This window comes from Carcharodon carcharias, chromosome 13 (assembly GCF_017639515.1).
Source record: "Carcharodon carcharias isolate sCarCar2 chromosome 13, sCarCar2.pri, whole genome shotgun sequence".
In the NCBI taxonomy this organism is placed as follows: Eukaryota; Metazoa; Chordata; class Chondrichthyes; order Lamniformes; family Lamnidae; genus Carcharodon; species Carcharodon carcharias.
The window spans coordinates 128,676,465-128,700,366 of record NC_054479.1 but is presented as its reverse complement, the minus strand read 5'-3'; the positions used below and the strand labels follow the sequence as shown (position 1 = coordinate 128,700,366).

At 42.6% G+C, this 23,902-nt stretch overlaps 1 protein-coding gene across 4 annotated transcripts in view; it reads left to right on the top strand.

The window, feature by feature from the left end:
* The first annotated feature begins 1,006 nt into the window (after window positions 1–1,006).
* cep41 (centrosomal protein 41) overlaps window positions 1,007–23,902 on the top strand; it is a 48,596-nt gene continuing 25,700 nt past the window's right edge. For 3 of the 4 annotated variants that reach the window (XM_041203548.1, XM_041203546.1, XM_041203545.1), the window contains exons 1-8: window positions 1,013–1,136; window positions 1,655–1,718; window positions 13,705–13,752; window positions 16,693–16,754; window positions 19,106–19,183; window positions 19,273–19,339; window positions 19,634–19,793; window positions 21,051–21,220. In XM_041203548.1, coding sequence (XP_041059482.1) covers window positions 1,104–1,136; window positions 1,655–1,718; window positions 13,705–13,752; window positions 16,693–16,754; window positions 19,106–19,183; window positions 19,273–19,339; window positions 19,634–19,793; window positions 21,051–21,220 — 682 coding nt within the window. In that variant the 5' untranslated portion in view covers window positions 1,013–1,103. Of the gene's footprint in view, window positions 1,137–1,654; window positions 1,719–13,704; window positions 13,753–16,692; window positions 16,755–19,105; window positions 19,184–19,272; window positions 19,340–19,633; window positions 19,794–21,050; window positions 21,221–23,902 lie in introns of all 4 variants that reach the window. The other variant, XM_041203547.1, reaches the window with a different exon arrangement.

Genomic DNA, 23,902 nt, shown 5'->3' with positions numbered 1-23,902 from the left:
TGGAATGATTCTGTGGTGAGTAAGACTAGAGATGAATCATCTATTTGTTATTAAGCAATTTCTTTAACAGAATTATGCTTCAAAATTGTTAGTTATGTTGTTATATTAATCGTAAAGATATACGAACTAATTGTTATGACAATGTACTTCGGGGTGCCACATTTACTGCTGCACTACAGTCATATGTGGGGGTAACACTGGCCACATGGAGAGCTGTAAGAAATACTTCCAGTGAAGCTCCAGCATTTTGAGTCTAAAAGTGTGATTATTTCGAATTTTTAGGAACAATAAAACAACAATTTTCAGAGTGAACCGAAAAATGTGATAAAACTATAGGTAAACTGACCACTGAAGAGAATTGGACGAAACCAGCAAGTAATCTTAGACTATTGTATGCATGTGCATAGTATGAGACAGCAGACAAGAAGACTATTCGGCCCATTGTGCCTGTGCCAGCTCGTTGAAAGAACAGTCCAATTGTTGCATCCCCTTGCCCTTTCCATTAGACATGCAATTTTTTTCCGCTTGAAGTATTGTTCCTTTCTGAAAGTTATTGAATCTACTTCCATGACCCTTCCAGGCAGTACATTTCAAATCACAGCAACTTGCTTCATAATAAAAAAAAAATCTCATCTTGTTTTTGGTTCTTTTGTCAATTACCATAAATCTGTTCCCTGCATCTTAATTAAACTGCATTTGGGACGTCGTGAGGTCGCGGAATGCAAGTTTTCCTTTAAGTGAAAAATAAAGCAAATATCCATACGTCAACTTCTTTTTCCTTCGTAGCTTAAGCAGAAAATAACTTTCAAGTGAGTTAACTTATTGTCAGTAATCTTCATGGAAGGTAATATTTTTCTCCCCAGCTTTGCTGATCCGGCGGCGTCGCAGCTGTTGCCCCGGCAACGGCCGTCGACCCACCTCCCCCCCCCCCACCCCAGAACGACGGGTAGCTACTCCACCCTGGAACAAACCGTGCTCTCATTGGCCGCTTTCAAAGACACCAACCAATCGCGATGAACGTTTGAAGGCAGCGGCGGTTAATCGTCCAGCACTTTAATTTATTTATTGTTTGATTGAAAGGAGCTGGGGGCAGATTGTTAAATATGTCAGTGAGGAGCTCGATCGGGAATCCTGAGGTAAGTTTAGTTTGTGGTGGGGCTTGAAACTGTCAGGGAGTGCCTGGTACTCCCGGCGCTGGTGTAAACCCGTCCTCGGTACGGTACGGCGTGCAAGTGGGTGAGGCCGGAGTCGGGACCTGGGACCCGGGACCCGGGAGCCGGGACCTGGGACCCGGGACCCAGGACCCAGGACTCAGGACCCAGGACCCACCATCCGACCGTGGATACCGTTACAGCCAGGACCTCCCCCTCCCGCCGTGCCCTCACCTTCCCTCCAGTCCGCCCACCCTCGCCCCTCTACCTTCCCCTCCCTGCCCTCACTCCTTTGCCCTCAAACCCTCTTACTTTTCTCTCTCCTTCTCAAGATCTTTCATCCCCATCTCTAGACCGAGACCTCCAGCACCACCACCCCGGCCATTCACATCTGTCCACTGTAGCTTCTCCTTTCTGATTTTTATGTTGTAGCTCAAAATTCATGTAACCTGGGTCTTTGTGTAGTTTTATTATAATTATGTTTGTTATTCTTTTCTCCATAGTTTTTAAAGAAAAGAGTCGTACCAAATCCAAAGTATCGATATGTTCGAGCACGAATTGATACCGGTAAGTGGGCTGAATTGTTGCCGTGATATACAAATTTAGGATTGGTCGTTGAAGCATTAAGGGGAAGATAAAAAGCAGTTTCTTCACACAAAGCTTTATCAGGATGTGGAATGTTTTCTGAGAGCTAGCTCATGAAACAGAGTCAATCACAACATTTACGAGGGAATTAGGAAAATTCTTCAAGAAAATCACTAAATGGCATAGAGAAAGCACAGAAGTTGAATTAGAATAGACAGCTGCTGTGATGATCTAGTACTGGCAGAGGCACAATGGGCAAATCATCTCCTTTATGCAGTAATTTCTATGCTTATAGCAAAATTGAATGAAAAAGCATGTTAGAAGCTTGTGATGCAATCTTCAAAAGACATTATAATCTTGTGAGATTAGGTAGTGTATCAAAGCCAACCAGCCTCTGAGACACACTCCACTCTTGACATAACATACTTACTCCCTGTGAAGGTGAAGTTTGGGGAGATAGTGGAGGACTGATTTATTCTTCTTTCACAAGGGTTTTCTTTCCTCCAATCATCTTGACAGATTCTTCATTGTAATCCTGAACTAATTATATAACATGGAAATGGTGCACCATTTGATTTGAACTACATTATTCCTGGATTTTATTTTACTGCCAATTACAAGGGAATAGCATATTCTATATAAGCCGCCTGATAATGGAAAATTTGACAATACCATGAATGGGAATCATAACCATACAAGTCACTGCTAATTTCACTCAATTGTAGCATTCTTGTCTCTGGATCAGCTGCAAGCAGATAGGTATGGCGAAGGGAGTTTCAAGAAGGTCTCAGCTGGAGGACTGTTTAAGTCTAGGGCACAGTGGGTATAAACCTCCCTTGTGGGACCCATGGGGCACTCCTTCTCCTTCAGGTCCTACAAAGAAATGAAAGTCTTGAGTTTTCCTTCCCTAGTTCAACCAGGCATGAAAGTTATGGTGGCTTCCTGTTCAGGCCAGAACTGAAATTGCGGTCGAAGGTCAATTGGATCCCAATCTCCATATTTAAGGAAGGGCCCCATTAGCTTTAGGCAGATAACCTAGCCACCCTGGTTTCCATTGGGTAGGTAAGATTAAAATTATATGTTGGGCTTCAGCACATGTGATGTATGCTTGAACTTTCAATTTCAGCCAGGACGTAAAACAGGAACAATCTCATTGTCTACCCATTGAAGTCAGTGGAAAGGAGAATGGAGTGAGGTGTATAATGGGTGCCTGATCTGATATTGCCCATTTTATGCCCCATTGCATTCTAACCATTTAGAAATAAAGGTCAGAATTCAATTAGCCATTTTGATTATTTTCTGTACCTGGTCATGATATTTTAATGATCTACATACATATCAAATACTGTGTGCAGTCTTGATTTCCTTATTTAAGGAAGAATGTAAATGCATTGAAGGCGGTTCAGAGGAGGTTTATAGAGCAGGTTGCCTTATGAGGAAAGGTTGGAGCGGGTTGCCTTATGAGGAAAGTTTGGGCAGACGGGGCTTGTTACCACTGGAGTTTAGAAGAATGAGGGGTGACTTGATTGAAGTATATAAGACCCTGAACGGTCTCAACAAGGTGGACGTGGAAAGGATGTTTCCGCTTGTGGGTAAGCCCAGAACTAGGGGTCGCAGTTTTAAAATTAAGGATCATCCTTTTAGAACAGAATGAGAAGTTTTTTCTCTGAGGGTTGTGTGACTCTGGAGCACTCAGCCCTAGAAGGCAGTGGAGGTGGGGTCATTGAATATTTTTAAGGCAGAGGCAGATAGATGCTTGATAGGCAAAGGAATCAAAGGTAATCAGGGGTAGATGGGATTGTGGAACTTGAAACAGAAACAGCTCAGTCATGATATTATTGAATGGCAGAGCAAGCTCAAGGGGCCAAATAGCCTACTTCTGCTCCTTATGTTCATATGATGCTCGGTATGTAGGCTGTGCATCCCAAAGACTGGCGGATCGTATCAAACAGCATGTCCCTTTTGCTGTTTGCAATGGGCAAGGTACAGACCATACCCAACCAGCTTGTGCTTGTAATACTCAAAACACAGTGTCCAACATTAGATGTGATTCTGCAGTTGGACAACATTTGCTAAATAATCCTCATTGTGCTAAGAATTAAACTGACAACCAATTTAAGATTGTCAGTTGGGCTCGCAGTGTGGTGCATTTTTGTGTACTGGAAGCTACATATATTAATACACAGGGCCTGGTTCTTTGTACATGTGCACACATTGCACTTGTTTCAGCTAAACAAAATAAGCGCCAGGCATTTGCTGGTTCATTCTTCTGGACAAAAATGAATCAGAGTCAAGCTGCCTGGTTGAAATTTTGAACAATGCTTAGCAGTTAACTGTCAGTCACCATCAACTGGTGCATTCTCCATGGCAACGCCTCCACCAATCAGAGTCCACTAGCCAACGAATCAGCACCCTCTTCTCACATATCGTATGAATTGTTCCCTTTACATTTGGTATTCTTGCAAATTGTCCTGAGGAGTGCAAGATGAAAATCTTCAAAAAAAAAAAATTTTTTTTCAGCAATACTCAATATCTATTTGCAATATTATACTTCCATCTAGACTGCTTAGAATGCTGGCTATCTTTATGTCATCAGCAAATTTGGATATGTGGCTTTCTATCCCAATATCTGTCGCTAAAAAATGCTGTGAATAGATGAGGCCCCTTCTCCTTGCAGGACACCACCAGTCCCATCCGAACAATTACAGTACTTGCCCTTTATCCCTAGTCTCTGTTTCCTGCCCTTCAGCCAATTTCCTAACTATGTTGATAATTTGCATTCAATTTCATGAGCTTCACCCTGAGCTAACAGTTTCTTATGAGGGATTTTCTCAAATGTCTTCTGGAAGTTCATGTAAATAACATCCATAGACAATCATAAAAATAAAAACAAAAAACTGCGGATGCTGGAAATCCAAAACAAAAACAGAATTACCTGGAAAAACTCAGCAGGTCTGGCAGCATCGGCGGAGAAGAAAAGAGTTGACGTTTCGAATCCTCATGACCCTTCCACAGAACTGAGCGAATATAAGGAGAGGGGTGAAATATAAACTGGTTTAAGGTAGAGGGAATGGAGTTGGGGGGGGGTGGTGTGGTTGTAGGGACAAGCAAGCAGTGATAGGAGCAGATAATCAAAAGATGTCACAGACAAAAGAACACAGAGGTGTTGAAGGTGGTGATATTATCTAAACGAATGTGCTAATTAAGAATGGATGGTAGGGCACTCAAGGTACAGCTCTAGTAGGGATGGGGTGGAAAGACTAGTGGGGCATAAAAGATTTAAAAATAATGGAAATAGATGGGAAAAGAGAAATCTATATAAATTATTGGAAAAAACAAAAGGAAGGGGGAAGAAACAGAAAGGGGCTGGGGATGGAGGAGGGAGTTCAAGATCTAAAGTTGTTGAATTCAATATTCAGTTCGGAAGGCTGTGAAGTGCCTATTCGGAAGATGAGGTGCTGTTCCTCCAGTTTGCGTTGGAGTTCACTGGAAAAATGCAGCAAGCCAAGGACAGACATGTGGGCAAGAGAGCAGGGTGGAGTGTTAAAATGGCAAGCGACAGGGAGGTTTGGGTCATTCTTGCGGACAGGCCGCAGGTGTTCTACAAAGCGGTCGCCCAGTTTACGTTTGGTCTCTCCAATTTAGAGGAGACCGCATTGGGAGCAACGAATGCAGGAGACTAAGTTGGGGGGAAATGCAAGTGAAATGCTGCTTCACTTGAACGGAGTGTTTGGGCCCTTGGACGGTGAGGAGAGAGGAAGTGAAGGGGCAGGTGTTGCATCTTTTGCGTGAGCATGGGGTGGTGCCATAGGTGGGGGTTGAGGAGTAGGGGGTGATGGAGGAGTGGACCAGTGTGTCCCGGAGGGAACGATCCCTACGGAATGCCGCCAGGGCAGGTGAAGGGAAGATGTGTTTGGTGGTGGCATCATGCTGGAGTTGGCGGAAATAGCGGAGGATGGTCCTTTGAATGCGGAGGCTGGTGGGGTGATAAGTGAGGACAAGGGGGACCCTATCATGTTTCTGGGATGGAGGAGAAGGCGTGAGGGCGGATGCGCGGGAGATGGGCCTGACACGGTTGAGGGCCCTGTCAACGACCGTGGGTGGAAAACCTCAGTTAAGGAAAAAGGAGGACATGTCGGAGGAACTGTTTTTGAAGTTGGCATCATCAGAACAAATGCAACGGAGGCAAAGAAACTGAGACTGGGATGGAGTCCTTACAGGAAGTGGGGTGTGAGGAGCTGTAGTCAAGGTAGCTGTGGGAGTTGGTAGGCTTGTAATGGATATTGGAGGACAGTCTATCACCAGAGATTGAGACAGAGAGGTCAAGGAAGGGAAGGGAAGTGTCAGAGATGGACAATGTGAAAATGAGGAAGGGGTGGAGATTGGAAGCAAAATTAATAAATTTTTCCAAGTCCCAACGAGAGCATGAAGCAGCACCAAAGTAATCATTGATGTACCGGAGAAAGAGTTGTGGAAGGGGGCCGGAGTAGGACTGGAACAAGGAATGTTCTATATATCCCATAAAAAGACAGGCATAGCTGGGGCCCATGCGGGTACCCATAGCCACACCTTTTATCTGGAGGAAGTGAGGGGAGTTAAAGGAGAAATTGTTCAGTGTGAGAACATGTTCAGCCAGACGGAGGAGAGTAGTGGTGGATGGGGATTGTTCGGGCCTCTGTTCGAGGAAGAAGCTAAGGGCCCTCAGACCATCCTGGTGGGGAATGGAGGTCTAGAGGGACTGGATGTCCATGGTGAAGAGGAAGCGGTTGGGGCCAGGGAACTGGAACTTCTTGATGTGACATAAGGTGTCAGAGGAATCACGGATGTAGGTGGGAAGGGACTTGACAAGGGGAGAGAGAAGGGAGTCAAGATAACGAGAAATGAGTTCTGTAGGGCAGGAACAGGCTGACACGATCGGTCTACCGGGACAGTTCCGTTTGTGGATTTTGGGTAGGAGATAGAAGCGGGCCGTCCGAGGTTGGGCGACTATCAGGTTGGAAGCTGTGGGAGGAAGATCTTCAGAGGAGATGAGGTCAGTGACAGTCCTGGAAACAATGGCTTGATGTTCAATGGTGAGGTCATGGTCCAGGGAGAGGTAGGAGGAAGTGTCTGCAAGTTGACGCTCAGCCTCCGCGAGGTAGAGGTCAGTGCGCCAGACAACAACAGCACCACCCTTGTCAGCGGGTTTGATGACAATGTTGGGGTTGGACCTGAGAGAATGGAGTGCAGTAAGTTCAGAGAGAGACAGATTAGAATGGGTGAGAGGCGCAGAGAAATTGAGACGACTAATGTGATAATAAGTCGTCTCAATTTCTCTGCTCCTCTCACCCATTCTAATCTGTCTCACTCTGAACTTACTGTACTCCGTTCTCTCAGGTGCATCCCCAACATTGTCATCAAACCCGCTGACAAGGGTGGTGCTGCTGTTGTCTGGCGCATTGACCTCTACCTCGCGGAGGCTGAGCGTCAACTTGCAGACCCTTCCTCCTACCTCTCCATGGACCATGACCTCACCATTGAACATCAAGCCATTGTTTCCAACTGTCACTGACCTCATCTCCTCTGAAGATCTTCCTCCCACAACTTCCAACCTGATAGTCGCCCAACCTCGGATGACCCGCTTCTACCTCCTACCCAAAATCCACAAACAGAACTGTCCCGGTAGACCGATCGTGTCAGCCTGCTCCTGCCCTACGGAACTCATTTCTCGTTATCTTGGCTCCCTTCTCTCTCCCCTTGTCAAGTCCCTTCCCACCTACATCCGTGATTCCTCTGACACCTTACGTCACATCAACAATTTCCAGTTCCCTGGCCCCAGCCGCTTCGTCTTCACCATGGACGTCCAGTCGCTCTACACCTCCATCCCCCACCAGGATGGTCTGAGGGCCCTTAGCTTCTTCCTCGAACAGAGGCCCGAACAATCCCCATCCACCACTACTCTCCTCCATCTGGCTGAACTTGTTCTCACGCTGAACAATTTCACCTTTAACTCCTCTCACTTCCTCCAAATAAAAGGTGTGGCTATGGGTACCCACATGGGCCCCAGCTATGCCTGTCTCTTTATGGGGTATGTGGAACATTCTTTGTTCCAGTCCTACTCCGGCCCCCTTCCACAACTCTTTCTCCGGTACATCGATGATTACTTCGGTGCTGCTTCATGCTCTCGTCGGGACTTGGAAAAATTTATTAATTTTGCTTCCAATCTCCACCTCTCCATCATTTTCACATGGTCCATCTCTGACACTTCCCTTCCCTTCCTTGACCTCTCTGTCTCAATCTCTGGTGATAGACTGTCCACCAATATCCATTACAAGCCTATTGATTCTCACAGCTACCTCGACTACAGCGCCTCACACCCCGCTTCCTGTAAGAACTCCATCCCATTCTCTCAGTTCCTTCGCCTCCGTCACATCTGTTCTTATGATGCTACCTTCAAAAACAGTTCCTCTGACATGTCCTCCTTCTTCCTTAACTGAGGTTTTCCACCCACGGTCGTTGACAGGGCCCTCAACCATGTCAGGCCCATCTCCTGCGCATCCGCCCTCATTGCCTTCTCCTCCCTCCCAGAAACATGGTAGGGTCCCCCTTGTCCTCGCTTATCACCCCACCAGCTTCCGCATTCAAAGGATCATCCTCCGCCATTTCCGCCAACTCCAGCATGATGCCACCACCAAACACATCTTCCCCTCATTTTCCCCCCCCCCTCCCGCGCAGCATTCCGTAGGGATCGTTCCCTCCGGGACACCCTGGTCCACTCCTCCATCACCCCCTACTCCTCAGCCCCCACCTATGGCACCTCTCTATGCCCACGCAAAAGATGCAACACCTGCCCCTTCACTTCCTCTCTCCTCACTGTCCAAGGGCCCAAACACTCCTTTCAAGTGAAGCAGCATTTCACTTGCATTTTCCCCCAGCTTAGTCTACTGCATTCGTTGCTCCCAATGCGGTCTCCTGTACATTGGAGAGACCAAACGTAAACTGGGCGACCGCTTTGTAGAATACCTGCGTTCTGTCCGCAAGAATGACCCAAACCTCCCTGTCGCTTGCCATTTTAACACTCCACCCTGCTTTCTTGCCCACATGTCTGTCCTTGGCTTGCTGCATTGTTCCAGTGAAGCCCAATGCAAACTGGAGGAGCAGCAGCTCATCTTCCGAATAGGCATTTTACAGCCTTCTGGACTGAATATTGAATTCAATAACTTTAGATCTTGAGCTCCCTCCTCCATCCCCACCCCCTTTCTGTTTCTTCCCCCTTCCTTTTTTGTTTTTTCCAATAATTTATATAGATTTCTCTTTTCCCACCTATTTCCATTATTTTTAAATCTTTTATGCCCTGCTAGTCTTTCCACCCCATCCCTACTAGAGCTGTACCTTGAGTGCCCTACCATCCATTCTTAATTAGCACATTCGTTTAGATAATATCACTGCCTTCTACACCTGTGTTCTTTTGTCTGTGACATCTTTTGATCATCTGCTCCTATCACTGCTTGCTTGTCCCTACAACCACACCACCCCTCCAACTTTTCTCCACCCCCCCCACCCCCTTACCTTAAACCAGCTTATATTTCACCCCTCTCCTTATATTCGCTCAGTTCTGTTGAAGGGTCATGAGGACTCGAAACGTCAACTCTGTTGTTCTCTGCCGATGCTGCCAGATCTGCTGAGTTTTTCCAGGTAATTCTGTTTTTGTTATCCATAGACAATCCCTGTTCACTACCTTTGTCAAATCTCATTTGATCATGGAAGTTCCTACAATAGGCCATTGACAAAGTCTCACATGAGAGGTTAGCAATGAAACTAAATTCTAGGGAATATAGGATAGAATGTTGATTCATGGTACTAGAGAGGTTAAGGATTTAACCAGTGGGTGGTGGTGAATGAAGTACCATGGGTCAATATGAAATTACCTGAATACAGAAGCCAAAAAGTTTGCATCCAGCATTAAAATAGAGAATGTAGTTTGGGCACTTTCCAAAAGGACATGCAAGCTTGGAAAGCATTGCCAAGCAGCAAGAATGAACCCACATGTAAAGGGGATAAGGTATGAAAAGATCTAGCTTTGAAGTATATTCAAGTATTAAAAGACACATAAAGAAGGTGAGCTCAATGTATTAATTTAACGTCAGTCAAGCCAGTGGAACAAGAAATTAATGAAAGGTAAATATAACACACAACCAGAACATTGTTTTGTTCAAAGAATGGTGAGTATTTGGAATGAACTACCATAGAATCATTAAATGATATAGCACAGAAGAAGACCATCATGCCTGTGCTGGCTCTTTGGTTAAGTTACCCAGTTAGTCCCCCCTCTTTCCCTATAACCTGTAAAATTTTACCTTTCAACTATTTATCCAATCTCATTTTAATGTTACCGCTGGGTCTGTTTCCACCACCTTTTTCAGGCAATGTATTCCAGATCACAACAACTTGTTGTGGAAACAAAGTGTTTCTTTATGTTGCCTCTGATTCTATTGCTATAATCTTAAATCTGTGTACTCTGGATAGTGATCGTACTGCCACTGAAAACAGTTTCTCCATATTTATTTTATCAAAAACTGGTTTTGAATATCTTTGTCAAATCCCCTGTTATCTTCTCTGCTGTAAGAACAGTCCAGCTTCTTAAGTCTTTCCACATAACTGAAGCCCCTCATCCCTAATATAATTCTAGTAAATCTCTTTTGCACCCTCTTGAAGGTTTTGTGTATGCCCAGAATTGGACACAATACTCGATGTAAAAGACTGGTTAAACAACAGTTTAACATAATTTCCTTGCTTTTGTATTCAACACCTCTTAATTAAATCAAGAATTCCAGACACCTTGTACCAGCCTTCTCAACTTGTCCTGTCACCTTCAAAGATTTGTCTGCATACACTCCCAGGTCTTTCGTAATTTTTCCTACCAAAATGTATTACTTCTTTCTTTATCTCTACGTTAAATTTCATGTGCTGTGTGTCTGCCCACTTCACCAGTCTGTCGTCCTGAAGTCTGTTACTATCCTTCTCATGTATTTCCAAAATTCATGTCATCTCCAAACTTTGAAGTTATATCCTATACCCAAACCCAGGTCATTAATTCATATTACAAAGAGCAGTGGTCCTAATACCAGCCTCTGAGAAAACACCACTGTATACTTCCTTCTAACCATACTCTCTGCTTGCTCTCCCTTAGCCAATTTTGTATCTACGCTGCCACTGTCAATTTAATCCCACGGTCTTTAATTTTGCTAACAAGTATATTTTGTGGAACTTTGTCATGTCTTTTGCAAGACTGTATGCATAACAACAACTACATTGCCTTCATCAAAAAATTGAATCAAGTTAATCAAACCCATTTCGCTCTTAAGAAATCTGTGCTGACTTTCATTTATTAGCCCATATTTTTATAAATGGCAATGAATTTTGGCCCAGATTATTGTCTCTCAAAGCTCCCCCCAGAATGATATTGGGTTGACGCCATGTAGTTGTCAGGTTTATCGCTCTGACCCACCCCCACCTCTTTTTAAACAGGGGAGTTACCAGCAGCCAGGCGTGGCCCAATGGTTAAAGCGATGCATTTACAACCCAGGGCTTTCCCAAGTTGGTTCGGATCTGACCAAAAAACGCTGGTTAGGCCACAGCTAGAGTATTGCATGTAGTTCTGGAATCCGCATTATAGGAAGGATGTGATTGCACTAGAGAGAGTGCAGAGGAGATTTACCAGGATGTTGCCTGGGCGGGAGAGTTTTAGTTATGAGGAGAGATTGGATAGACTGGGATTATTTTCCTTGGAGCAGAGGAGAATGAGAGGGGACATGATTGAGGTGTATAAAATTATGAGGGGCATAGATAGGGTAGACAGGAAGGAACTTTTCCCCTTGGTGGAGGAATCAATAACCAAGGGGCATAGATTTAAGGTAAGGGGTAGGAGGTTTCGAGGAAGAATTTTTTCACCCAGAGGGTGGTGAGAATCTGGAACTCACTGCCTGAAATGGTGGTGGAAGCAGAAACCCTCATAACATCTAAGAAATATTTGGATGTGCACTTGCAATGCCATGGCATACAAGACTATGGGCCTTGTGCTGGAAAATGGGATTAGAATAGTTAGGTACTTGTTTGACCGGCACAGACTCAATGGGCCAAAGGGTCTTTTTCTGTGCTGTAGTCCTCTATGACTTTATGAATAACATTTGCAATCCTTCAGTCCTGCGGCATCACCCCCATATGTAAAGGAGAATTGGAAGATTATGGCCAGAGCCTCTGCAATTTTCTACTCTATATTTACCTCAGTAACTTAGAATGCATCTCGTTCAGGACAGCTGACTTGTTCTACCTTGAACACTGCCAACCTTTTTAAGTATCTCCTCTTTATCTTTTTTAATTGTATCCATTATCACTACTAACTCCTGTTGCTACATCAGCAGCATCCTCTTTTCTAGTGAAGGCAAATGCAAAGTACTCATTTCATACCTCAGCCAGACTCTTTGCCTTCATAAAAGTGTTGGCTTTTTGGCCCATAGTTGGCCCCACTCTTCCTTTGGCTTCTTCTTTTTCAGTTCTCTGCCCAAAGGCAAGGCAAACCCATAGCACCACGGCCTCCTCCATGGTTAGAGCAAGGAGGCAGATCCCAAATCCACCCCAGCCGAAACGAGGATCAAATACCATGTTGGCACCAATCTGATCCACACTAGCTGTCCAGTCAACTAAACCAACTGACCTCCAAAAGGAGTCCAAGTTGCTGTGTCAACATGCGTTTTTACATGCATGTTGTAGTCCTGGAGCCATAAATAGTGATGGCAGAGGTTCTAATCTTCTTTCCATCGCATGGCTGACCAGGAATCTCTCCCGTTCTTACTGCCTGCCACTGGCAAATGCTGGAAGGATTTACAGATGATGCTCAACCTGTTTGAACCACCTTCCTTGGCCATCAGACCCTGGTGTGGGTCTTGAATCTAGAGCTTCTGGCAGAGAGGCAGGGATGCTACCACTGTGCCAGAAGACCTTCTTCCTTTGGCTGCCCTTTTACTATTCATATATTTATAAAAGACTTTTGTGATCTTTTGTATGTTGGTTACTAATCTCTGTGTACTTTCTATATTTGGCTTTGTTCGCGACTGTATTGCAAACCTTACATTTGACATAAGCCACATTTTACACTCTCTCTCTCTCTCTCTCTCTCTCTCTCTCTCTATCTGTTGTCATCCAGGGAAATCAACTTTGTATGGTCTTTTTGCACTCCTTCCCTTCCCATCATGGGAATGTCTCATCTGTACCATCTCTTCTTTGAAAAGATCCCATTGTTCACTTGCTGTCTTGTCAACCAGTTTTTGATTCTAAGCCATTTGGGCCAGATTCCCTTTCAACTGACTGATGTTAGACATCCTCCAGTTATATAATTTTACCCTTCGTTGCTCCTTGCCCTTTTCCATAACTATTCTAAATCTGATATTATAATTGCTATTCCCCAAATGCTTCCCTACTAAAACATGCTCCACTTGTCCCACTTCATTCCCTGGAGCTAGATACAACCTTGCTTCCTTCCTCATTGAGCTGGAAACAAAAGTTCTCATATACACATTTCAGAAATACCTTCCCCATTGCCCTCTACACTGTTACTATCCTAGTTACATTAGGATAATTAATATCCCCCGTTGTCAGTCAACAGCAGGAAAAATAACTTTTTCTGAAAAATAATGAAACACTTTCAGTTAATTCCATTTTTAATAAAGCACTTTTGTATTGCAAAACAAATGAGTTTTAACTTTAAAAACTCACTATGCAATCATTCCTTGTGTTACTTTTGCTACTAGGCAACTCAGCAGAAAATAGTTTTTTCCTAAAAAAAAGCTTACTCTGCTTTTAAATTTGAATTCTCAAGCATTGTGATTTGGTACTGCAATAGTTCTGAATAATATCTTGATGTTGGTGCCTCTATAGTGCAATCATTTTGACTGCTGTGATTCATTCTAACTGAAATACTTCATTTTTGCAGGATACAGCCTTTCAAAGTATATGGAAAAAATTGAAGAGTTAAGAAGAAGTAGGTGATTTTTTTTCCCCGAGAAGTAATTGTATTAAGTTGACAAGTGGTGAATGGTCAAAAATGTTACATGACACAAATGTTTACAATGAATAGAGAGCTAAAATGAACCACTGTGGCTCTCCTGATTAGTTGTGGTACTGACCTTTGGCTATAGATGAGATGTTTGTTATAGTAAGGTAGCTCTTGGGCTGCAAAGTGATGGCCCAGCACAGGAAAGACAACTGAGCATCTGCAACTCACAAACAGCCAGTTAAGAAAGAGCTTGTGTTTATCAAGTCTTCAAAATATCCCACTATATTGCAACGAGTAGATTATTTTGAAGTGCGGTCACTTTTGTTATACAGGCAAATTAAGAACAGAAACACAAACATCAGAGCCCTTGCTAGGTGCGGCACCCTCGTTCTGTATCTCTTTGCCCCCAGCTCGTCCACAAGACCAAGACTAAATAAAATAAACCCTTTACTTGCATTTCTCCCACCATATGCACAACTGTGCAAAGAAAGCTAATGAATTAAGGTTCCTTCCTTACCATGTTGTCAAAATGTATAGTGGCTTCACAAAATATGGATGTGAATGTAAATACATAAAAAAAAAAACAATTTTTGTCCTCCCAAACACCATTTTGCATCCTGGATAGTGTGACAGATGAACTACCATCCAGCTTCCTCTAATGTCATGGCATAACTGCTAGGGGACAGACTAGTGCATGCCTGGGTGACTAATCCTGTTTCATCCATGATTTGGGAGGACTGTATGTTGTACCTGGTACTGCCATTTTTCAATTGAAAAATCTTCTTGTAAAGCTCTTCACTAGAAGGATAATACAGTGAGAAGAATGCCATTCCTTCCTGAGTAGGTTCGATGTCAGAAATTCACCATTGTAGCCAAATATCTGAGCAAAAGGAATCATTTTTCTTTTTTCTAAAAAATTTTGTTTTCCAGGAAGGAATTTTAAATAACATTTTCTTTTGAACCTTTCTGAAGTGGCCAGTGATTTTACAAAAGGCAATTTATTAAGAGTTGTAAACCTGTATAGGTACTTTTCCCTTGGTGAAAGGAATTGAAGACTATGAAAAGATGCCAGATTTTCTCATGGATAAGCGACACTGCCTCCTTTGTTAACACAGCTAATTGCAATGGTCAGCACAGTAACTTCACTGTGTCCCAGGTAACCAGAGTGCTTAATGAATAGACTTCAATAAATAACCCTTTAGTTGCATAAGATAATGTCATTCCACATAAGATATGTAAACGTAGCAGAACATTTTCAGTGAATTGGTACGTTTTCAGCAAACTAGGAAGGCTCAAAGTTGATGTTGTAAATAACACCAGTAAGTGTTTACCAGCAGTTAAAGTACAAAATACTTTTTGAACATAAAGTTGGCCTGAAAGTAAATGTGCATAATGTCAGCCATCAGCCGTGAGGAATCACCAAATAGTAAGCAAGATCAAGGTAAGGGAGCTCTTTGTTATATATTTGCATGTCCAATGATATCTAATTTAAAGGGGCTGATCATATAGTGAAGTGCAATGGTGAAGGTGCACTGATTAGAATTGCATGAAGAGAGGATTCACAGAGACTGATGAAATTGCAGGGGAAGAACACTCGCTGATAGGAAAAAGCTTCAAATCCAATATAGAATCAGAGTGAAGGAAAAAGAGCAGATGAAGGCCTGTCAGATATTTGTTATTTGCCAATTAAACTACCAAAATATGTATTTTGCACAGCTTGCAGCTCTTGTGAGAACCGGAGTACAGGTGACAAACTGTATACACCATTGGCCCCACCCAACACCATTTTGAGCTTTATTTACAGATAAAACTTTTTAAAGTGTTTTAATTTTCTTTCATCTGTTTAACAATTTTAAACTAACTTGCCAACATGGATAAATTAAAAGGCTTCTGGTATCGAGCATGATATAAAGTCACATAAAGCAGCCCAAAATCAACATAAAGGATGAGGGGAAATTGTATACAAACTTCAAGAATTTTTTGACTTGAAACATCACCTATTGGACACAGCTGATTTAAAGAAAAATAAGCCAACCTTGTCCTGAATGGCCAGGGACTATTCTGGCTAAGCTCTAAATTACCATTATAAATAAATAAAATTCATAGTGTTTAAAGCTATGTAAGAATTTACTGGTATTATAGAGGGTTCTCTACAAGGGTCTGACAATTTAAATAGCTTGACTTTTCACTGTAAGTAAGGCACTGATAGTGCAAAGTACATTCAATAAATACCTAGCCATTTTATTGAAGCAGAGGTAAAACCAACAAACTAGTGTTGAGCCTGACCCCTGTTAAATATTGGTCTATTTTCTTGGAATAATCGTATGTACCCTCATATTGCATATTGAAATGCTGGCAGTTGTCTAACAAGCATACAACACAGCAATGTTTTTCTCAATTATTCCTTCCTCTACATGCCTAATGTGTGCCCATGTATGGAAATATTTGGCTGAACTCAGTACTCAATAGGTTAATGAATTTTCAGTAAATGTAGTATACTGTTGAAAGGAGTTCACAGGGTCTGTGAGGTTATGAGCATTATAGGCCCTGAAGGTGACGGCAGCTGAAAAATACAGTGATAGGTTAGAAATCCACATCAATATTTAATGGTAATTCACGATCAGCTGATTGATCCATTGTCAAGATCATCTAATTGTACTAAAAGCATCACTGATAAACCATTTTTATCGTGGTTGAATGTTTAGCAATTGACTTGGGCACTCCACATTTCCATTCTGCCAGGCTATAACCGAAATCATGTGACATCCATACAGTAGATGTCAACCTGTACCCTCAAAGACTGCATTTGGTGCAAAGAAGATTCATTTTGCAAATTTAAGCTCTTGTGTATTTTGCAATGTAATGACTGTTGAAATGAGAATTTAAAATAATCATAATTCAATTTTTCTTTTTTCCTCATAATAGATTATAGATATAAAAGAGATGAATTATTCAAAAGATTGAAAGTCACCACATTTGCCCAGCTGGTAAGTGCTCCCATTTATGGTTTATTGCCCTATGGGATATAGTCCATAATTGAACTATTGGGTCATAAAAGATTCTCATAACATTTGCGTTTCAGTATAGATGCACTTCTTTGAAATTGATAGATAATGTTTATTATTTTCTTTTAAGCAATGACAGTGTAAATGACCTGTAAGCTTGTAGTAATAACATTAGATGCTCTTGCTCTCAGTTTTTCAGTTTGAAAGGCTTGGGGATGAGTGACACAAAGTTTACAAAATTAGTTCAACATTAAAATCCCACTTATATTTTTTTTAAGATAAGACTTCATTTTCAGGATATTTTCTCTCCTTCCTTTTTCTTGGATTTTGCCTGTGCTACTCTGAACTAACTGGGGAGGTTTAAGATATAAAAACAGAAGATATCTGATCTGCCGAGTATTTCCAGTGACATCCGTGATGGCAAAAACAAAGTTAGCGTTTCCTGTTGATGACCTGTTGTCAGAACTGGAAAAAATTAAAGATTTTAAGCATATGCAGAAGCAGGAAAATATGAGAAGGGAAGATCTGTGATGGGATGGAAGGCAATCCAGCTTGGTGGGACTGCTTTCGTGTGGTTCCATTATTATCTATCTAATGGTAGCCAGAAAATCGCTTTCAATGGCTTCCCTTCCAGCTCCCATGGTTTGGTATCCCCCAAGGTTCTAATCTTGCCCCTGCACCCCACCATTTTTCATCAACATGCTGCCCCTCTGCAACACTATCCGGAAGCACAGTGTTATCTTTCACAGGTACGCTGACGACACCCAGCTCCACCTCATCATCATCTCTATCGATTCCTCCGCTGTTGTTAAATTATCAGATTGCTTATTCGACATTCTCTACTGTTTGAGCAGAAATTTCCTCCAATTAAATCTTGGGAAGACTGAAGCCGTGGCTTTTGGTTCCTGTTCCAAACTCTGTTCCCTAGCTACTGACTCCATCCATCTCCCTGGAAACAGTCTGAGATTAAGCCAGCCTGTTCTCAATCTTGGTGTCACGTTTCACACCAAGATAAACTTCTGACCTCATAACCATGCCACCATTAAGACAGCCTTTTCCACCTCTGTAACATTGCCCAACTTCACCCATCTCAGCTCATCTGATCCTGCAACCTTCATTTATGCCATCGTTACCTGTAGATTTGACTATTCCAACGCACTCCTGGCTTGTTTCCCTCCGTGAAATTGAGGTCATCCAAAACTCTGCTGCCCATGTCTTAACTCGAAGCAAGTCCCTTTTCTCTATCACCCCTGTGCTCACTGACCTACATTGGATCCAGGTCAAGCAAGGTCTTGATTTTAAGATTCTTAACCATGTTTTCAAATTCCCTCCATAACCTTGCCACTTCTTCCTACTTCTGTAATCTCCTCCAGACCCACAATCCCCTGAGATATCTGCACCACTCTAATTCTGGCCTTTTGTGCATCTCCAATTTTAATCATTGCGCCACTGGTGGCCACACCTTCAGTTGCCTAGGCTCCAAGCTCTGGAATTCCCTCCCTACACCTCTCTACCTCACTTTCTTCCTTTAAGACACTCCTTAAAACCTACCTCTTTGGCCAAGCTTTTATTCATCTGACCTAGTATTTCCTTATGTGGCTCAGTGGCATACTTTGTTTTATAATGCACTTGTAAACCCCTTGGGACATTTTATTGCATTAAGTACATTATATAGATATAAGTTGGTAATAGAACATGTAAAGTAATGACTTGGGGGTATTTGTTACAATTTGGAATTGTTGAACCCAATGTTAAATCTGGAAGGACGTCAGGCGCCTAATTGAACAATGTGGTGCTGCCCCACGATCTTCCATTGAGCTTCTTTGGCACAGTGTAGGAGACTTAGGACAGAGAGGTCAAAGTCAGGCAAAGAATTAACATGACATGTGACTGGAAGTTCAAGGCCATTCTTGTGGACTGAGTGTTCTGCAAAGTGGTCACCCAACTTGCATTTGGTCTCCCCAGTGTAGAGGATACATCATCATGACATTGTGAGCAGTGAATTCAGTACACTAAATTGAAATGTGCACAAATAAATCATCATTTCACCTGGAAGGATTGTTTGGGACCCTGGACTGTGGAAAAGTTGGAGGTAAAAGGGCAGATGTTGGCATCTTGGTGCAGTTTAAGGATGGATGTCCCTCAGATTTTTCCCACGGTACCCAGACTGCCCTTAAATCTGATGTAAATGCTACACAGTTGAGATTGATCTCAAGGCTATAATCTAATATTGATTTCTGAATATGGCTATAAACCAATTGAGTTGCACTCTTGCAGATAATGAAATCATCTGAATTCTGAATGAGACCACTGGCCTTGTGATTTCTCTTTAGTATGCCTATACTTTGGTACACAGGAGGGAAGGGCTATGCAAAATGTACATCCCTTGGACCAATTGCAGTTGCAGAAATGTGAGGAGTATTAAATTTTAAAATACATTTATTCCTTTGGAAAATTCAGTACAGTATTTAAATGTCAGTTGACTTTGTGTTATCCTTAGGTGCTGCAGGTGGCTTCTGTGAATGAACAAGGTGATGGGATGTTAGAAGAACTACAGCGGGAGGAAGGTTGGTATCGAGTATTAGTAAATTACCTGTTCTAAAGAATTATTAACAATTAGAATTAATTAAAGTTTTCAAGGTAAGGGATTTCATAAGATACTTTGCCTTGTTTACAGATGGAAGAGGACATGATAATGAGCAACACACCACACCTGTTAACTTTATTTTTCTTATGCAATTTATTTAATAAAATATAGCTAAGAGTTTGAACTTATTTTGAATTGCCATGTAGAAATCTGCTGTGAAAAGTCCTCTTCTGAATGGACTTTTTAGATTTGAGTTTCAAATTGTTTCCCCCAGGCTCGAATTCAGTGCTTTCTACACTAGAGCCCGAGCTCCATGCAATAAAGGTCAATGATGAAGAAGGTCCTGTGGAAGTGCCACAGAAATCTCCGATAGAATTAATAACTAGGGATGAGTCAGGCGAGAAACCACTTTCTCCCCGCTCCACCCTCCAAAGGTAAGGATTGTTGGACTAAAAAGAAAGCCGTGATTTGATATTTATCAAATTTTTTCTTTATCATCGCAGACTATTAGTTCCATCTGCCTGAAAATTAGGGGAAAATTTTGTAAAATGAGCCTTTGTAGTTTTAATTGCCAAGGAATGAATTCTGGGCAATTTTATGTTATTTTTTTAGAAGCAGTACAATTCTGGATATCCACAACAGGTCAGTCAGTATCTTAAAGGGAAAGAATAATAAACATTTCAGCTAGGATGTTTCATTTTGGTCAGCCCCATCTGAAACATTAGATTATAATTCTCAGTTAGATGTGACTAAATGATTGACATTTCTTGCAAACAGTTGGCAGTCAGTTAAAATTTTCACTCATAGTTTGAGGTCTTTTCTTAGTAATGGTTTGTAAATACCTTGACAACCCAAGCATAAAATCATGCTCATTTTATATGTGATCAGCTTTATTTTTCTTGATTTGATTTTAGTACTAGTTACAATTTAGGACCAGATCACCTCGTGCAGAGGGTCCTGTATCAATATTCCTACCAGAGGTCAACTTTGAGGATTGCAAAATAAAACTTTGCAAAAAGTGCTTTCTGTAAGGTGAAAATGGAAAATTATGGGCAGATTTTAAAGAAAGGGAAAATGTATGTTTTAAGATTGGGGAAAATAAAGACTGAACTATGTGTCTATAATTTCTAACTCCCTCGTGTTTCCCTTCCCAAACGTGTTAACTTTTACTGGGATAGGCCTCAAAGGCAGTGGGTACCATTTGTTATCTCGCCACTCTTCATTTCTGAGCCTAAGCAAAGGATAACTAGAACCTATATGACCATCTGCTGAGCCTGACCTTTTTGTTTGGCATGTACAGATATAGATTTTTGAAAAGGAGTCACTGGATAGGGATTAGGAGTGCGAACCCTGACTTTTTTTTTCAGTTGTTTCTTCCTTCCCAAATTCAAGGCCGCTGATGTCAATTGCAGTGTCCCAACCATTGCTCCGCAGAGATGAGCTCAGACCTGTTATCAGACTGAGAACATTCCTGACGTTTTTGACTCATTTCCACACTGAACAGTACTCTTACCAAATGAACTATTGTGGAATTGGGTGTATAATTTCTAAGCACCCCTTATTTCTTTGTTGAAAATGTAACTAGTATATGTTTTTAAAATTTTGCATTTCAAACTAAACTATTAGTGTTCATAATTGCAATAAAGACTGATGGTAAGTGATCTGTCAACAGCTTTTATTTTTCTCTGCAGTGTTATCAGTGGTGTTGGGGAAATAGATGTTGAGAAGGAGACTCAGAAATTGTCTCACCCTGAGCTCTGCCCCTGTCCTGAAAAAACAGATGGACCATACCCAGACTGTCCTTATTTGTTGTTGGATGTACGAGACCGTGATGCCTATGATCAATGTCACATTATTGGAGGTAAAGGATAAAGATGTTATTTTGCTAATCATAAGTGTAATCGATGAGAATGGGGGTTAAATAGTAATATATTTGTTGCAGATTGCAATGATTATTATAGCTAATAACCGATACAACTTCCTATGGTAAATTGACAGTGTCAGGTAAATTCTTGGCTTCCCTGAGTGGATGATAATCTGAAAGAAAAACAAAAACAGAATTACCTGGAAAAACTCAGCAGGTCTGGCAGCAACGGCGGAGAAGAAAAGAGTTGACGTTTCGAGTTCTCATGACCCTTCGACAGAACTTGAGTTCGAGTCCAAGAAAGAGTTGAAATATAAGCTGGTTTAAGGTGTGTGTGTGTGGGGGGCGGAGAGAGAGAGAGAGGTGGAGTGGGGGTGTGGTTGTAGGGACAAACAAGCAGTGATAGAAGCAGATCATCAAAAGATGTCAACAACAATAAAACAAAAGAACACATAGGTGTTAAAGTTGGTGATATTATCTAAACGAATGTGCTAATTAAGAATGGATGGTAGGGCGCTCAAGGTATAGCTCTAGTGGGGGTGGGGAGAGCATAAAAGATGATAAAAAAATTAAAATAAATAAATAAATATTTTTTTTTTCTTTTTCTCTTTTTATAATGGAAATAGGTGGGAAAAGGAAAATCTATATAATTTATTGGGGAAAAAAAAGAAAAGGAAGGGGGAAACAGAAAGGGGGTGGGGTGGGGGAGGGAGCTCACGACCTAAAGTTGTTGAATTCAATATTCAGTCTGGATGGCTGTAAAGTGCCTAGTCGGAAGATGAGGTGTTGTTCCTCCAGTTTGCGTTGGGCTTCACTGGAACAATGCAGCAAGCCAAGGACAGACATGTGGGCAAGAGACCAGGGTGGAGTGTTGAAATGGCAAGCGACAGGGAGGTTTGGGTCATTCTTGCGGACAGACCGCAGGTGTTCTGCAAAGCGGTTGCCCAGTTTACGTTTGGTCTCTCCAATGTAGAGGAGACCACATTGGGAGCAACGAATGCAGTAGACTAAGTTGGGGGGAAATGCAAGTGAAATGTTGCTTCACTTGAAAGGAGTGTTTGGGTCCTTGGACGGTGAGGAGAGAGGAAGTGAAGGGGCAGGTATTGCATCTTTTGCGTGGGCATGGGGTGGTGCCATAGGAAGGGGTTGAGGAGTAGGGGATGATGGAGGAGTGGACCAGGGTGTCCCGGAGGGAGCGATCCCTACGGAATGCCGATAAGGGGGGTGAAGGGAAGATGTGTTTGGTGGTGGCATCATGCTGGAGTTGGCGGAAATGGCAGAGGATGATCCTTTGAATGCAGAGGCTGGTGGGGTGATAAGTGAGGACAAGGGGGACCCTATCATGTTTCTGGGAGGGAGGAGAAGGCGTGAGGGTGGATGCGCGGGAGATGGGCCGGACATGGTTGAGGGCCCTGTCAATGACCGTGGGTGGAAAACCTCAGTTAAGGAAGAAGGAGGACATGTCAGAGGAACTGTTTTTGAAGGTAGCATCATAAGAACAGATGCGACGGAGGCGAAGGAACTGAGAGAATGGGATGGAGTCCTTACAGGAAGCGGGGTGTGAGGAGCTGTAGTCGAGATAGCTGTGGGAGTCGGTGGGTTTGTAATGGATATTGGTGGACAGTCTATCACCAGAGATTGAGTCAGGGAGGTCAAGGAAGGGAAGGGAAGTGTCAGAGATGGACCACGTGAAAATGATGGAGGGGTGGAGATTGGAAGCAAAATTAATAAATTTTTCCAAGTCCCGACGAGAGCATGAAGCGGCACCGAAGTAATCATCGATGTACCGGAGAAAGAGTTGTGGAAGGGGGCCGGAGTAGGACTGGAACAAGGAATGTTCCACATACCCCATAAAGAAACAGGCATAGCTGGGGCCCATGCGGGTACCCATAGCCACACCTTTTATTTGGAGGAAGTGAGAGGAGTTGAAGGAGAAATTGTTCAGCGTGAGAACAAGTTCAGCCAGACGGAGGAGAGTAGTGGTGGATGGGGATTGTTCGGGCCTCTGTCCGAGGAAGAAGCTAAGGGCCCTCAGACCATCCTGGTGGGGGATGGAGGTGTAGAGGGATTGGACGTCCATGGTGAAGAGGAAGCGGTTGGGGCCAAGGAACTGGAAATTGTTGATGTGACGTAAGGTGTCAGAGGAATCACGGATGTAGGTGGGAAGGGACTGGACAAGGGGAGAGAGAAGGGAGTCAAGATAACGAGAAATGAGTTCTGTGGGGCAGGAGCAAGCTGAGATGATCGGTCTACCGGGGCAGTTCTGTTTGTAGATTTTGGGTAGGAGATAGAAGCGGGCTGTCCGAGGTTGGGCGACTATGATCTGGTTCAGTGGATTGCCGAACTGTTATAGAATCTGCCTGATTTTCTTTTTCATTCCAATGATCTCAGTGGAACAGGTTATATAATTGGCAGGAATTCTGCTCTGCTAGCTTATTACCCATGCAGTGAAGCTGAAAATTTACTCCTTTGTTTTTACAGAGTACTCTGAGTGACTGTAGAATGAACTCTTCTTATACGATAAATTACTTATTTGTTTCTTGCAACGTTTTCTTTAGTATTTTGGTCAGAGCATGGTGGACACATTGTTTTGTGCAAACTGCATTGCCACAATATTGTCCCTTTACTCCAATTGGTTTGAAATAAAACCTGGGGTATGAAGCTATGTTTAACAAATCT